At 40.6% G+C, this 16,606-nt stretch overlaps 1 protein-coding gene across 3 annotated transcripts in view; it reads right to left on the bottom strand.

The window, feature by feature from the left end:
- The window catches only part of LAMA3 (laminin subunit alpha 3), a 109,562-nt gene that overhangs the window by 30,880 nt on the left and 62,076 nt on the right, over positions 1-16,606 (bottom strand). For all 3 annotated transcript variants that reach the window (XR_010029309.1, XM_063167542.1, XM_063167549.1), the window contains exons 38-44: positions 14,368-14,469; positions 13,339-13,422; positions 12,149-12,379; positions 8,300-8,413; positions 4,495-4,604; positions 2,037-2,117; positions 557-663 (exon numbers count right to left, since the gene is read on the bottom strand). Coding sequence is in view for 2 of the 3 variants with exons in the window: in XM_063167542.1 (XP_063023612.1) it covers positions 557-663; positions 2,037-2,117; positions 4,495-4,604; positions 8,300-8,413; positions 12,149-12,379; positions 13,339-13,422; positions 14,368-14,469 (829 nt within the window). In the remaining variant the exon portion in view is untranslated. The remainder of the gene's footprint in view (positions 1-556; positions 664-2,036; positions 2,118-4,494; positions 4,605-8,299; positions 8,414-12,148; positions 12,380-13,338; positions 13,423-14,367; positions 14,470-16,606) is intronic.

Below are 16,606 nucleotides of genomic sequence, written 5' to 3'. Positions count from 1 at the left end.
TAGAAGAGCAGCGTAGCAGGATTTATAAAAGAGCCTCCTGAGTCAGGTTCTAACTTCCATTGCAAATGCAGGAAGCTTGGATACCTAAGACGGCAGTGCCTGAAGTAGAATCTGAAGATTTCATTAAACTGTGCCAAATACATTTTAAAAAGACATTTAAAAAGACATTTTGAGGATGTTCAGTTTCCTAAATCCGTAAGACAGACTGGCAGGATATGATTTAACCCTGTCAGCAAAGGAACCATGATATATTTAAAAACACTGCCATGAAACAAAAACAAAAACTTGGCAGTATTTATGGAGGGAAATACAAGACAAAACCATTTAGAAGGGTAAACTTGATGACTCATGGACAGTCCTTCTATTACTGTGGTGTTGTGTTTTAGGAAATCTTACATTTTGTAAAAAAATTATCTACATGTCTTGTAAGCCTAGATCTTTCTTTCAGTTCAGCTTATCCAAGTACCTTCCTCCTTTTCCTTCTTTGCTCCCCAAGGAGAAAACAATGCTCCCCCGTCCATTCAGAACAATGCTCCATTCACAGGCCCTCACATACCTCCAGTCAGGTGGTCACAGCTAGCCAGCTGTCCATTATTATTACAGTTACATTTCTGACAGAAGCCTTCATATTTTTGTGGATTTCCAAAATATCCAGGAGCACAGCTAGATAAAGAGATACAAGTAATATTTATTACATAGTTGAAACTAATTCTGTGGAATATACTTTCCCTTGAGATAAAAACCCAGTTATTCGCCTGAAGAAACTTTCAAGAACTTTTGATTTCATGTCTTGACTTAGACAGAAATAATATATTTTTGGTTTACAGTATCCTCTGCACTATGCTAAAAATATCTTTGTGAATGCTGCAGGATTTTTTTTCTAAAAATAAAACTCCCACAGTGCTCTTGCAGGAATAATTCACTTAATCTGACAAGAATTTGACAAGGCTTAACCAAGCAAACCATACCATTCTGGTCTGTGATCCCAGCACAAAACATGTACTGAGGGGGATCACGCTGCAAGCACAGCTGAGATTTCCAACAGCAACAGCACTGAATGACATCATCACCCTTCTGCTGTGTGATACCCCCTCTTGCCTCCTGCCAGCAAAGCAGTCTGTGTCACTGAGCTCTAAATATTTTAAAGGTAAAATACATTGTTCACACCGGATAGCTACCATTCCTAGAAGTCACTCTGTGGTAAGATCTGTAAGGGGAATAATGCAGGATCAAAGGGCCATGATGAGCAGCTGAGGTACAGCTACACCTGGAACAGAAAATACCTACAAACTGCAGATTAGACAGGGTCAAAGGCACCAGTCTTGGAGGACAAGACCAGGTCCTACTGCAGGTCCTGTCTTCAGATATGACATCATGACCTACTAGCTTCAAATTTGCAAACCAGACAACATCACTCCATTACAGTTCAATTCTCTCTGGATTTGAAACTCAGTGAAATTGGGTCCTCTGGCTGCTTGAAACTGCCCTGTTGTTCCTCTCTTGCTTTGCTAGACTGCTGCAATGTTCCAGCAAAAGAGATGGCTTCAGCCTGGTGTGTGTAAGCTCCAACTGAGGAGCACACCAGAATGATTTGGGATGAAGGACATGGTGCTAAATGTTCCATGGTTGCTGTTGGATAAGACCATGGAGGCACCATTGTACACACTGGAGGAAAAGGCGAAAATGTTTTTAGCTTGAAAAGGGGTGAAATAAGAGGGAGTCATTATTACCAGAGTGCAGGACAAGGCAAGGCATAGGGCATTTCAGCAAAGGGGCAGACACCTCTTCTCAGTAAAAATGGTGCAGTCAGTAGTCTGTGGAGAATTGCTTACATTTCCCCAGGGAGTATTGGGTTTTTGAGTGGAATTACACCACAGCACCACTCTTCAGCAGCTATTCATATAAATAGTTGCTCCTTATGGACATACATACTGTGCACAGGTGCATGTCCATATGTCCACATGTGTCTGTCCCAATACAGACATCCCTCCTTTTATCACCTCTCAAAATTCTGTTTTGAGAAACAGGTTACTCACCGCTCACAGCGAGCCCCGGTGTAGCCTTCTCTGCAGAGACACTGGATTTCTTCACCATTTGCCACACAGCCAACTGCAAATCTTTGAGAAGAAGCAAAAATATTATTGCGAGCACATGATCAAATAGGTTTGACACTCTAGAGGTTCAGTTTAATGACTTTCAGATTAAAAAGTTTTTACACCACCAAATTATTACTTCTCAGCTAATTTAATTGCCTCTAGATAATTTATTGTGACTAATTCTTTGAAGTTTTTTTTTTTGTGCAAATCACTTCCTTAGACTCAAAAAATTATAATTTCCTGGCCCTGTGGCCTGAGTGTAATAGTTCACTACCCAAAGGAATTCCTAAAATAAACCTTAATAGTGATGTCATAAAACAAGTCTGGGTAGCTATTTTATCTTAGTAGGCAGGAACCAATAGCCTGTGCTAGACATATGTTTCCTCATGTTTATACACCTTTCCTTTTCAATGGATGAGAACACTAAAGGATATTTTTATGCAGCTAATGTTATTTAGGGTTTTTTTAACCAAGGCAAAATAGAGTTGTGCACAATTTTTGGAATCCCAAGGATCTGATAAACACAATGAACTTTGTTGTGGTGTGCTGTAATGTCCCATTTTGGCCTTCCAGGTCACTTCCCCAGGTGTGCCTATGTCTCTCCCCCTTGCCCCCATGCTGAGTGAGTCCTTTCACTCAGACTTAACATTCCAGCAAGGCGTCGTGTGGTTGGTCAAGTTCAAAGGATGCCCCTATGCCCAGAGGTCATTGGCCTGTCTGGGTGTCATCTTCCCCTGAGACCCTGCCCCTCTCACCTGGTTGGTGGCTCACCTGTACCTCCCCTCCCCCTGTCCCTGAGCTTAAAAGGTGAATGAGACCATGTGGCTGGTTGTTCTGTTGGAGCAGTTGTTCACGTTCAGACCTCTGTAACCATGGAATAAACCTCTGGACATTAAACTCTCCAGCAGAATCCTCTCCTTTTTCTCTTCGCCATCGCCTGAAGCTATTCCTCCTGAGGTAAACGGGGCTCCTAACAAGCCTGGACTTGTTCAGTGCCCAGCTGCAACCACCAGCAAGCCAAGGTATCTCTGGGGTGATACACCGCAGTTGCTGCCTTTGGCCCAGCAGTGAGGGTCGGACTGGCCCAGGCACAATCTAACTGGTAATATTGGAACCAATTTTTCCAATAGAACTTTTTTCTCTGCTCTTTCAAGCAGATGTGTCTAGATTCAAAGTTCAATGTTTGTGAAGGAGAAGGCAGGATGTGAAGCAGGGCTGTGTTTGCTATTTTCATTTTTTAGTCTATGAACAGTTAGATAAAGCAAGTCTGTGTATCAAAAGAGAGGTCTGCACTAAGAATTACTCGAATTTGACTGGATGGAAAATTGTCAACTCCAGTAATGCCAGGTGGAGTGCATTTCCTATGTCCAGAATGATATTCACCACCCTCATCTGCAGTTATGAAACTGCACAGGTTTATGGTCTCCCTAGATATTTCAGAGCTCTGAAGGCAAATGATGACTAAAAACATGTTCAGTCAGCCTCAGGCAAGCACCTGCAGAAGAGGCTGTCAAAACCAGATCTATCAGAGAGTTCTCTGATAAATTATAAACCTGTCTATTGTCTGGTGGTGTAAATCTCCAACTTAAGGTTACATGGTGTGTGCTAATGCACCTGGCAAATACCACGTGGTGCCTTTAGCAATTTATAGCTTAGGGTTTATTTGGTTTGTTTTAAATTTGATTTTATTTACCATGGTTTAGAAGTGACCAATGATGATAATCTGGCTAAACATACCATGCATTTAAAATGCCATTAACTGCTCAGCTTTGAAAGCCTGGCAACCTTATTAGATACAAGTAAGTTTCATTTTTTCACTTTTCATCTCAGTATGTTTACCCTTTCAAACAGAACTTTCACAGGAAAAGCAATCATACTCTAAAAGAGTTCTAGATATGTGCTTAAGACCTTAAATGTTTTTATATTACTTTTGCATCTTAATATTTTTTCTGAATTCCTGTAAAAGGTTAACTGTTTCACTGTTTTCTCTTATCTCCTAGCCAGAGTAATGGTGCTAAACACCTTCCATTCCAGTAAAAAAAAAAAGGATTCTGGATATGCCCAGTAAGGGAAAAGACCTCATGGTAGATTTCTCATTATAAGGAGAAAAAGTACTGGTGGTTTTGAAAAAAAGCCCACTTCTACTGTCTGGGTCTCCCCAAGGTTATGCGCAGTGTGCCTCTGAAGTTCAGGATCTGAATGAGAATTGGCATACTCAGCTTACTAAAAAAGGCAATGCTGCAAGACAGACCACCAAGCTCTCAATAAGAGAACAGAGAAGATCATTATATTCCTATGGTAGCAGAGTTTGGGCTTTGGGAGTTTTTTTTCCTCTCTCCCTCTTTTTTTTTTTTTCTTCCCTCCCCTGCTTGACTCTTCTTACAAGCTTTTACTGTACCTGTTTGTATATGGGCAAGGGCATTCCCGGCAGGAACCTTGAGTGGCATCTCCAAAATAACCATCTTTACAGTGCTCACATTTCTCCCCAGCAGTATTGTACTGACAGTCCTTGGAAAGGAAATGAGCAAGACATTTAGCAATACTTTAACACTCAATATGGCTTTACTATTATTTAAAGAAATACAGCCTATTTACTTAGAGAATATGTTCTTTTTCTTCCATATAAGCAAGCATTTATTGCCAAACTGCCTTCACAGCCAGGATAGAACAATTTCAGTCCATTTTCTCATTGTGCTAACAAAGCACAATTTCCTTCCTCTTGTGGAAAAGCAACAGATAAATAAGTTGAATTAATCATATTTTTAAAGAAACTCAGCCAGATTCACAGTTAGTAAAGGAGCATTCCATTAATGCTCTCTGTCTTCATATTACAATTAAAAGTCACTACATTTATATAAAACTTTAAATTTTGCATCTTAACACTACTTAGAAGGCAGATATCATCTAAAAGCATGCAATCAATTGAGCCCAAGTACATTCCTTTAAAAATCTCATTAAATAAACGCAAAAATTGTTTCATGTAGTAGATTCAGACCAGAAATGAATTTCATGTAGTTTCTCCAGTGTATGTGTTACTTGTATTTTTCTGTAGTAACTGGAATAAATAATAGAAAGCAAAAGCTAAGAATACTATTGAAACTGATGCAGCTGACCCCTTTTCCCATGATAAAATTGTTGGGAATTGTATCTTGGTTTAGAAATATTCTTCATTCTAGTGCTGTCTAATTGTCATACATTTATATCTTATGGGTACAGAATAAGGAAGTTGCCTTTGCATTACCTAAAGCGTTGCTAATTTAAAATAGAAGTTGTTCAAATACACAAGCAGCATAAAAATACATAAGCAGCCATAAGAAAAATATCAAATGACTAACAGTTCAGAGGCATTCACACTCCCAAGTTCTACAACTGTTTGTCTTCTGTGCAACAGACTGATCAAATGTACCACAGAGCTGAAGGCTTACTAACAGAGCAAAAGATGGAAAAAAGGAAGCAGGGAATCAGCTGGAAGCAGTCACTGAGCAAACTGTGCTTCCATTTCAGGGACCTCAGTGGCTCAGGGCTATATTTGAAGACCCTACTACCATGACTGGCAGAAGAGGGGTGTTTTTCCCTACAAATGAGAAACAGCTCTGTCTCTCCCATCTCCTCTAAAACTCCATTCTCCTTCCCATTTCTCCACACCAGATTCCCTCAACCACAAGCTCCTCCCTCAGGTGGTAACCCCTAATTTGTTTCCATTTTGGTTAAAGAACTATATCTGTGGTTCACTGATAAAAGGTTCTGATTCTGGGAAAGAACAGGAGAAGCTCCAGTTCCCATATGAGCCATTTGACATGAAGTTAAACATCAAATATCACAAAGGCACTATGTTTGCTAAAGAAACCATTTTAAAATGTAGCCTCTATAAAAGCTGGTGCAAATGTTCCTGCAAAAGCCTAACGGAAAATTCAGAACGTTTCTAAAAAATTACTGTCAATTTTCATAATCTTGAATAATAAACTCAACTGCAGAAAGAGTAAAAGAGATGTATTTAAAATATCTGTGCTGGTTTCTTCTTAGAGCAACCTCCTCCCAAAATGTTATCCCCTGGCTTTTTGTTTTGCTCACTCTGTCTATAGAAACTGAAGCAATTCTGCAATTGCAAAGCAAATTTCAGCTATTTCACATATAAGCCACCCTAAATGTGCCATGCTGCTCCTCTAGATACATGGCATATAAAGGCTGGAATTCCCTAGGCACAGTGCAATGAAGCCAGAGCAGCAACTCCCTCATGGGTCTTCCTTCAGGTTTTACAGGGTCAGAGACAGCTCTAGAGTCACAGCATCTCCAAACCAAGTACTGCAAACCCTACAGGAAAACTTCCAGCTGACTGCATATGCCCCCATATGGTACCAGGGAGTCAGAGCAGTGTCAGGGCCACAGCAGAGCTGCCGAGGTTACGTCAAACACGCGGGGCTCCGTGACATGAAGCAACATGCCATGGGATCAGCAAGTCTCAGCACCATGCTGCTGCTGAGGGAATGTGCCTTCCAGGAGGAAGGGCAGGGACCACGAGGACACAAAGCCTGATTAATGGCAGAGAAATGCTTTTTCCCTTCACATGAGAACCAAGGTCTTCATTCTTCTCCACCTCCCCCTGCCCTCCATTGTTCCCCTCCTCCAGCAGCATGGCAGTGCACTCCTCTCCCTCCAGCAGCATGCAGCAGCAGGAGAGCGACTGCTGTGCTGCTCCTGCACAGGGAAAGGAGCCAGCCTGGGCTTAGCCTCCCTCACAAAGCCTCCTCTGGAGGCTGTCACTGGAGGGACACTGACAAATGTAGGTACTCAGGTCTGGGGCTTCAGGTGAGGAGCAGGAAGCCAAGTGAACAAGCTTTGCACTTTGGATATGGAACTTGATGGCTCCACAGTGGGAAGCCTCCTTGTCTTCTCTGCACCATGTCAGGTTTTTGTCCCATGGCTCCTCTACTGAGAGACAAACTTGTTCTTGGTTGGGCGGAAGCTCATGACTGAAATAAAGGCCCTCAGGGCTTTCATTTTTCACCACATTATTCTGGATGACTTTGCCTGCCCAGGACTAAGGGCTGATTTAGCTCTACCTATCTGAAAGTTAATCCAGCTGTGAGAAGGATGAGATAAAGAAAAACTTAGATCACATACTTCATGAGGTGAAAGTAAAATTTGCCTTCATAATTCTAATCTGAAGTGAAACGTCTTGATCTTTCTTGCTGTGCCGCAGCACTTTCTTGTCACAGCCTGCCCTGCCCCTCCAAAGCAGCAGCCTGTAAGTCATCTCCCAGAATGTGCTGAATTGGTTTATAGTTTCCATTAAAGCAACAGGGTTGGTTGAAACAAAGTCAGGGAGAATGACATAACACGCAGGAATGCACCGCAGGCAGAATGGATGCTCTGCGAATGAGGAAGAAGTAACAGAAAAGACAGACCATGAAAGATGTTGGCAAGGTTCTTGTTTGCACAGTAAATGAAAAATTAGTAAAAGCTTTTTAAGGGGGAATTTTTCAGGATAAGCTACTCAAAGAAGCATCATGGATACACACTGGAGAAGCACAGTCAGCCAAGTGTCACACTTCCATTGCTGAGGGCTGATCCACTCCCATGGGGCTGCTTTGGGTTTAATACAGAGTGCCAGGGAGCAAAATCTACCCCACCACACCTTCAGTAAGAGCTGAAATCTTCTAGTTAATCTAACTTCTATTACTTTCGTTTCATCTTATTTAATTCAATATTTTTAACTCATCCAGCTGTAGACTATGATTAGTGAAGATGCACTGAAGCTGATTAAACAAGGTTCTGCAAAGCCCTATGCTATACATGAATGTGCTATTTGTCATCATCATACAGACATATCCTAGTATATCTGTATAAAGTTCAGGACTGCATAACTCAGGATAAGACCCGGGATTACTATAAATTACACATGTTTCCTTATGTAAAAGTTTGGTGACTTTTTTGTAACCAGGAGCTAACAGAAATTACAGGTGAAAGAAAGAAATTAAGACAAGGACACAAATTCTTCCAATCAATCACAGTTACATTAAATGTACATTTAAGTGTACCCATCTTATGCTCATTAACAGTATAAAATTAAGAGAATAAGACATACAAGGATTACTCTTAGTTCCTTGGAATTTAACAATACTCTATGGTCCATACTGCAGTAAGAGAAATGTTGTTTACTCCTTTTCTTCCCAGTAATTTACTGAATGTCACTAATTACTTACAATACATTTTCCACTACCATCTTGACATCTATTTGAATTTCCATTGCAGTTGCAGGGCACACAGCGTCCAGCAAATATTCCTTTATTCTCACGATAAAATCCAATGCCACACTCCTAGACATCAAGAAGCAAGAAAAAAAATGGTGAGCATTGGTAGAAAGTTTTATATGTTACAGAAAGTGCATTTTGAAAGTGCTTTCTATTTCTAAGGAGTAGTGAAGGCATGAATTTCCTCTCAAGCTCTCCTAAGCTCATAATGTTGCTTAATTTTTTTAATGCAGTAAATAACAATTAATGGAGATGAAGTTTAGTCTGAACCCTGTGCTTTAGACACTATGGCAGTGATGGTTTAATCATTTTGACTCTAACCCCTGAGAAAAATACATTTCCTGTGGCTACGTACAAAGGTGTAGAATATGATTTCTAAACCACAGAAAGTATTTGAGTATGAGAACATTGTAGTGTGAATCTAAAGAAGAGCACCTGGAAATCTCACACACTAATTAGTGGCTATATCTTGATAATAATTTCCCTACAGTGTATTCCTTGGAAACAGTTCTGGATACCTTTTACATACATTCATCATGACTTCCACAATTTAGTCTACCAAGAGCTAAAGCCACACCTAGACATAGCTAGGTGATGTAACAAAACATACAGTGGTCTAGTTTCTAAGTACAGGCTTGCCCTGGAGACAGGGAAAGCATGACAAGAATGTTCCAACTATTGAGGGCACAGGAGCAGGAGCACAGCCTGTCAGATCAGAGCTGGATTTAAACAGGGAGCTAATCCAGAGGGACGTTCTGAATGAAGAAAGAAACATCAAGTTTGTTTACCTACAGCAGGGAGGTAGTAACTAATATGTTAAAACCAGGCTCTTGCTTGGCATGAGCAGGGAAATCACAAGGAATTCCTCACGGGCATGAAGTCCTGCTGCATACAGATCAAAAATTCATGCTCATCTTCTCCTGGAATATTCTGGGCACACCAACCACACTAAAAACTACCAGACATCAGTCTGTACTTCCTATTCTGTAGCTCTTTTCTCCAGGAACTAAGCTGGCGTGGTGCAAGGAGGATCAAAAGCTCACAGAAGCGGGGAGAAAGCCGTGCTCCCCACGAAGGCAGCACCTCCCAGGTTCCTGCCTCCAGCAACGTTCTTGTGAGCTGCACCTCTGCCTTGCCTCTGCCTCACGGGCAGGGGCTGGCCCCAGCAACACGCAGAGAACAAGTGACAGATGAACTCTAAAGCCATAAATCTTTCCTCGTAGTAAGTGCACCACCAAGACTGATGGAAACAATCTGAAGAGCAAAGGGTCTGTGGGATTGTGTCACAAATCATATTCTAGTGGTTGGAGGCATAAGTATTTATGCAGAGGCAGGATTAACCAGAGAATTTTTCAATGACAGAACTACCACAGGGAAAAAAAATACTCATCTCTCACAAAGCAATCCCAAAAAGAATATTGAATTGCTGCTGTTGAAACAGCAATCACTACTGCCATCTTTGCCTTTTCTACATGCAGGATAATTGTGGAAAAAAAGAAGTATGCAGAATACTAATACCATCAACAGCTTTGAATACTGACTTCAGTGTGAGCAAGGACTAAATTTAGAATAGACAGCTGAAGTTTTTCAGACACATTTATTAAAGAGTGAATATTTTCCCTGAACAACAGGGAGCCAATATACACAGCTTCAGAAGAAACCAGGGCCTAAAATACATTAAACAGCATGACTAAATACATGCTCTAATGCATATAGATTTTATTTACTTAAAGTCTCTTTTTGGAGAGAAAAATAAATCAGACATTTTAAAAATACATCTAATTGCATTGGGGAAAAATTCTGTACAGCCTTTTGTTTTTCTATTTATGCTGTCTTTAAAGTGACACATTTGGAGTACGTGGGCACATTGTTTTTGAAGCAGCATTTGTGATTCCACACAAATTATAAACTGATTCCACATGAAGATAAAGCTCCAGGCACTTTCAAGTGCTTTTTAGGATCATTGTTTTCAAGTAAACAGCAATTTAAAACAAATCTCTTGTACACAGTTTTGTTAGTAAAGTACTTTGAGACAAAAGGTTAATCTTCTCATTACTTCTATATTAAGTAATATAGAAGTTTAAACTATATTAAGTAATATAGGACTTGTTACCAAATCAGTTCATTTAAAAACAAAGTGAAAGAAGGAAGGAAGCGAGGAAGAAAAAATGAGCAAATTACCTCTCTTGGATAAAAATCCATTTGAACTTGTTGCCACTGACTCCTCTCCTGAAGGTGGGGATAGGAGAGCCTCTGCTGTATATCTTGTGCTAGGCAATGCCCAAGGGACACTAAAGTGACAACCAGCCATCCTACATTTGTTGGCCTCTGTGCTCGGGCCATCATTTTACTCTGGCTCCCCTGTGACCATTCGCTGCTCTCCCTTCGGTGCTCACTGTTCTTTCTCTTATTACTCCCCCTTCTTCTGCAGCTTCTGACTCAGATTAATGAGGTTTTGGGCCAGGATGGGCCCCACCTTTAAACTTTATCCATGAGTCAAGTCGCTCGGCACACAGCACCGCTCCTGAGGTTAACAAGTAACCCTGCAGTTCCTGTAGCTCAATATATACCTAAGCCAGGGTGTGGCAGGCATCACCTCCTCCCCACCTAAGGCAGCCAGACACAGCCTGGTGATTAGAGCAGTAAATCACTGCCTGAGTAATGCTGCATAAATATACAGGGATTACGAACTTCCCAGTGAATGTCTTGATCACTTCCCTTAGCTTTGTATTTTCACCAGGTTACATTAAAAAAACTCCAAAAGCTTAATTTAACCAAGGCAGTATGTTGAAAACAATGGGATGGCAGTAGAATTTTCACTCAATGCTCATCAATTTGTGTGTGGCACAGAGCAACGGAAGTGTGAAAAAATCAAAAATATTCATCAAATGGTTACTCTGTAGATGATGAATTAGCTGTCCTGAGCAGTGGATGCATACACAGAATGTAAGCCAGCCATACATGATTTTGTTCAGTCTCCCTGCAGCTGCTCCAGCCTAGATACTATTCATTCCTTTTCAATTCAAAAAGCTTTTGCAAGGTTAGTACAGCAATTGCCACTTTATGGTAATACTCAACCATTTTCAGAGAGTAATTCCTCATATTTTGTGCACTGCTTATCTCTCTGGTACTTTATTCTGCTGCATTGGGTGCTTACACATGGCAACAGCCAAGCTCTAAGCTAAGCAAAGTAACAAGCAAAAGAATTACAGCTACAGGAACTGCATCAAGGACAGGATATACAGCTGTAGTGCCAGTCTTCAGCTAAGAGCATTATTTTGCAAAGCCTACACTATCTTTCATAAACACATCTCCAAATATTTTTTGCAAACACGTTAATTTCAGTTTTCACATGTTTTCCTACACACATAGTATCCTGAATTGTCTGGATTCAGGCTACTTCCCTTGGACCCCGCTAAAATAAGAAACACAGGGAACCTTCTCTACCATGTGTCTCACAGACTTCCATTAAGTCAATTCTGACCGGCTCTCCAGTAAAGTAAGAGATTATTCAGCCTCTCAGAGGGTGTCATAAAAGAATCCCTCACCATAGTGCCTTACATATGCAAAATTATGCTTGCAGCTCCATAAAAACACTCACAAGTAGAATCACAATCACAGTAGAACCACAGTGCTTCTCAGACGGTGAAAGCACTCAAGCCATTGAAAGTGCACAGGCTTACAGGAAGCACACTTAATTACTACAACCACCATGCTGCTCCTCTAACCAGCCCAGTACACATAGCTGCAGGCAAAGACACAAGGTAATGGCAGAGTGTGGAGGCACAGGGTGTTTCCTACCTGGCAGGAGTCACCGGCGTACCCGGGCGGGCAGTCACACATCTCCACGCTGTGCGCGACGCTGCCGCTGCCCTCGCTGCTGGCCGCCTCCAGCCCGACCTCCCCGAGCGCCAGCCGCTGCGTCTCCGTGAAGTACAGGGCCCGGATGTGCAGGCCATCCAGCCGGGACAGGAGGGTCAGCAGCTCTTCCCGGGACACCAGCTGGCCGCTGCTGGCGTGCCTGAAGCTGCCCTGTACATCAAGGGGCACAAAGTGAGCACAGCGCTGCCCTGCACATCAAGGGACACAAAATGAGCACAGTGCTGCAGCTGCTTGAAAGAGTAGCTTCAGAGAAGACCAGAGGACACAGAAAGGGAGAAAACACGCTGGAGTAGACTTGCCTAGTGCCAGCTGGTGTGGGGTAATAGAGTCCAGGAGCGCAGACACACAATGGGTGGAAAAAAGAATAATGCGCATGAAGAAAGGATGTAGCTTTGACTGTGCAAGGTAAGTATGGCTTTGAGGTATTAAAAACTGAAGAAGCCTGTAGGTTCTTCAGTCATCCACATTTCGTTATCACCCATCAAACCATAAAAACGTGAAGAAAAATGCTTTTATTTTTAAGAGTAAATGAAATCCTAGAAACCCAATCTTTCAAGGCTTTCTTGCTGTTAATGAACACAGCATTGCTGAAAATGGAATTTGGCTTGAAGAAACATCTCCTTTGCCTGCATATGAAATAAATTACCCAGTTCAACCTTCTGAGCACAGGTTTAAGGTAGGAATAATCCCTGCTGAATTCACCTACCTGAATGTTGGGACACCCCATTCTAAACTAGTACCTAGACACCAAGGAAAACAGATAACAATTCATTCCATCCCTATTAAGTAAAGTCTGTGGCTTAAATGAATCACCTTCTATTGAGGACTGATTCACCATTACTCCATTGGCCCTGGAGGGAATGCTATGGGCTATATTGGACAAGATGCCCAGCCCAGAGGTGTTAAAATTAGGTGTCCTGAACCAGGACCCAGGTTCATTGTGGCAGTAAAGAGAGATAAAAAATGTTCTTTATATTTATGGTCTACAGTGTTTAAGTTTATATTCCTCACCATTACCAAGTATTTGGTATTTCTGCACCTATTCTGCATGTGTGCATTTTTCTGTGACTCTGGAAAGAAAAGAAGGCCATTCCTTTTTCAGTTCTTACCTCAAGCAGCTGCACTCGGCCATAATATTGACGATCAGGCAGTGGGTTGTTGGGATCTATATAAACAACTTCCATTTGTCGGCCCTATGTGAGAATGAGGACATAACATTGCTGTTTCACTACTTGTTATGGGAAAGTGTTCAGATACAATAAAATCTGGTGAAGCACATTAATCCTGTTGTTTGGGGGATCAAAACTGAGTAATATTAGGAAAACTGTGCACCTTTTTTTCAGGAAAGTGGTATAGTGAGAACTGTGTTCTGGTGCCAGCAAGGTTTTCACTGCTTTTGCCTATTAACAACCTCGTAAAACATCAAAAGAATCAAATTAATGCTGATCACCTTTCAAAGGAACTAGCTATTACCTTAGAATAAATATGGTTTTGCATTTTGAAACACTCTTTTTTGCATCCCAGTGCACCAGCAACTTTGGGTATTATGGCAGCAGTTTATGAGGTACATTTCCCAATAAGAATCCTGGAGCATTCAATTTGTATTTCTGATGGGGTGAGGAAACAAAACATCCCCTTGAGAATCTCAACAAACAGATTTTGGCTCTAAAGTGGTTAAATTAAAAAACTGTGAACCTAAATTGCATATTTGTTTCCGTCCCTTGAACTCTTATAATTATGCTTAGTTTTATGCTGAAAAAAAAAATCTCAGAGAACATGAGATTAATTACACATGAAATCCAGGGCATCTTTTGCAGAGATGAGGCCATACTTGTTGGCAAGTGTGCAATGCATTGATTATTTTTTTTCCACAGGCATATTCTACAGACAAAATCCCAGTTTATCTGTTTACTTGCTCTGCAAATCAGTTATGCTTAATAATATGTTACTTTGGCAACAGAGACAGATGTGTTGATGGTTTTGAGCAAAATTAAGTAAAATCACTTTCATAGAAATAGTTAATGGTTTTAACAGTTAAGTTAATGTTTTAATAGTTAAGTCCACTATTTGCCATAGTTGTTAAGTAAGATGAAAATCAGGTATTGCTTATAGGAAAAAAATAGTATTTTAAAGCTTACTGTTAGTCGTATATCAGGTTTCTTATCCAGAAGAACCATGCCCTCGCTAGGTAAGCCAAAAGATTTCACTTGGTAACTTAGGAAGCCACCATATGAAGAAAGCTGTAACAAAATGCACAAGACCAGATATACTTTACTGCACTATTGGTTGATATTAATGTAAATTTTTATTCCAGTTTATCTCATCTTCCAGCACTATAAATAACACATTTACTCCTCGTTCTTTAGAAAAAATATGAAAATATTGCTGTTTGGAAGAAGTTACTTTCTATTTTGTTTACTGTGTGTATCTGACATATGAGCAGATACTGTTTTCTGAAAGGTTACCTGTGTCATGGGTTTTTTTTTTTCATATTTCGGTTCACACCACCTGTGTCATGGAGAAATCCCATGGTTACATAAATATTGCTCTTCCCCTGACTGTACAGAGCAGATTTGGTGCACCAAGAACAGACATCAGACTGACAGTGGAAGTGGTGGTGAACCTCATGAATAGCCATGGATGAAAAGAAGGCAGACTAAGCATGTTTAAAGCCAGCATTTTCTAAACTTACTGCAAACATGAATGCAATCAGGATTCCTTTGCCCTACCTTCAGGACAGGATTTCTACTGGTATTAGTTCTGTGGTAAGGAGACTATGCCTGTAGGCTGAGTTGAAACCAGCTACAGGCGACCACAGGTGGCCTCAGACCCAACTGAACACGGGGCTGCTGCCCAGAACAGACACAGGCAAGTGTGGCTGAATTACCCAAGAAACACAGCACGTCCCTGGTGCTGTGTCAGTGACTCAGTACAAAACACCCTGGGAGCACAGGAAGCTCCAGGCACAGCCTAGATAGATTCTGTTCCAAGAAGAGCCTCAAAGGAAGATCTGTGGGCACCATGTGAAACACCATGGCATTATGCCATGGATGTCCTATTTTGGTTTACCTTTCTCATTTGCCCTTACATCTTATCCTTGGTTTTGCCGTGGAAGAATTGCTTTGTCAGGTCCTGCTCTACTACAGGGAAGCACCAGCCTTTGATCTACATATCTACACTCCTCTGCATATCACTGATGAATTACAAACAAAACACTGACATCTCAACACTAAATTTGTTCTGTGGATCATAGGTCTATAATTAATGCTATTCTCCTCACACAACTACATTTTCAAAAGCATCATTTGGAACACTGGCTATAGTTTGCCAACACAATCAAATCACCCTGTATAAATGAATTCTTTAAAAAAAAAAACATAAGAAAATTCAAATTAGAGTTGATTTCCTATTTAACATGTTTCAGAACTGCACCATTTGAGAGGCTGTTAAATTACTTTTTCAATTTTTTATAGGACAATATTGATGTTACAAACTAACCTCTGTATTCTGTAGTATTTATTTTCTAATGTCACAAATGGTCTGTTATATAGAATGATAAAACACAAAAGAAAATGGGGAGAACGTGATCTGAATTTCTCAATTACTCTTAGTTTCGGTACTGCTACACATTTTATATTTTATTTCCTTTTAACTTTGTAAACAAAAGACAGAGAGAGGAAAGAAAATATACTCTGCTAAATATAAATGTTCCAGTGGAACCAGTTTAAAGGTTCAGATAATGAAAAACAGTATTTATACCCTCATCATAAAGAAAAATAGCTGAAGTGATCTTATTCATATTTTCCAAAAGAGATGCTATCACTGGAAGCAGACCAAACCCTGATATTTTCAAAACACAATGACATGAATAACTGGTAAATTTATGAACTAGTAAACTCACAGCTAGATAGCATTTTTGTGGGACTTTCATTACTGCAGTGTTGCCTGTGTTAAAATATACACTCATACACAGCATACAGCAAAAGCAGAACCCAAATTATAACTATTTTATTTGCAGTGCTGTCATTGTAAATAAGAACAAGTAATGGCAGGCCTAGGACCTAGGCAGGTGCTGGGACATGCAACATAAGTCAGCACTGATCTTACAACACATCAGCCGCGTTTAAAAAGGGTTACTGCCTGCTTTATATCTTGCTACTGAACAACAAAAGTACTTTTGGTTTAACACTGCAGGTGATAATGTGTGCTTCAATATGAAATTCCTTTCAAAAATAATTTGTGGGCACTGAAATAAGAACCTTTATAACGTCAAGAAAAAGCACTCAAACTAAATGTGCTGTTCACCTGAGATATATATATATACAGCTCTGAGCATAGGAGAGCAGGAAGAAAAACACTGCTCTAGTCTCTAAAATA

The sequence above is a fragment of the Melospiza melodia genome, chromosome 1 (genome assembly GCF_035770615.1).
Source record: "Melospiza melodia melodia isolate bMelMel2 chromosome 1, bMelMel2.pri, whole genome shotgun sequence".
NCBI lineage: Eukaryota > Metazoa > Chordata > Aves > Passeriformes > Passerellidae > Melospiza > Melospiza melodia.
This window is presented reverse-complemented; position numbering and strand designations above follow the sequence as displayed.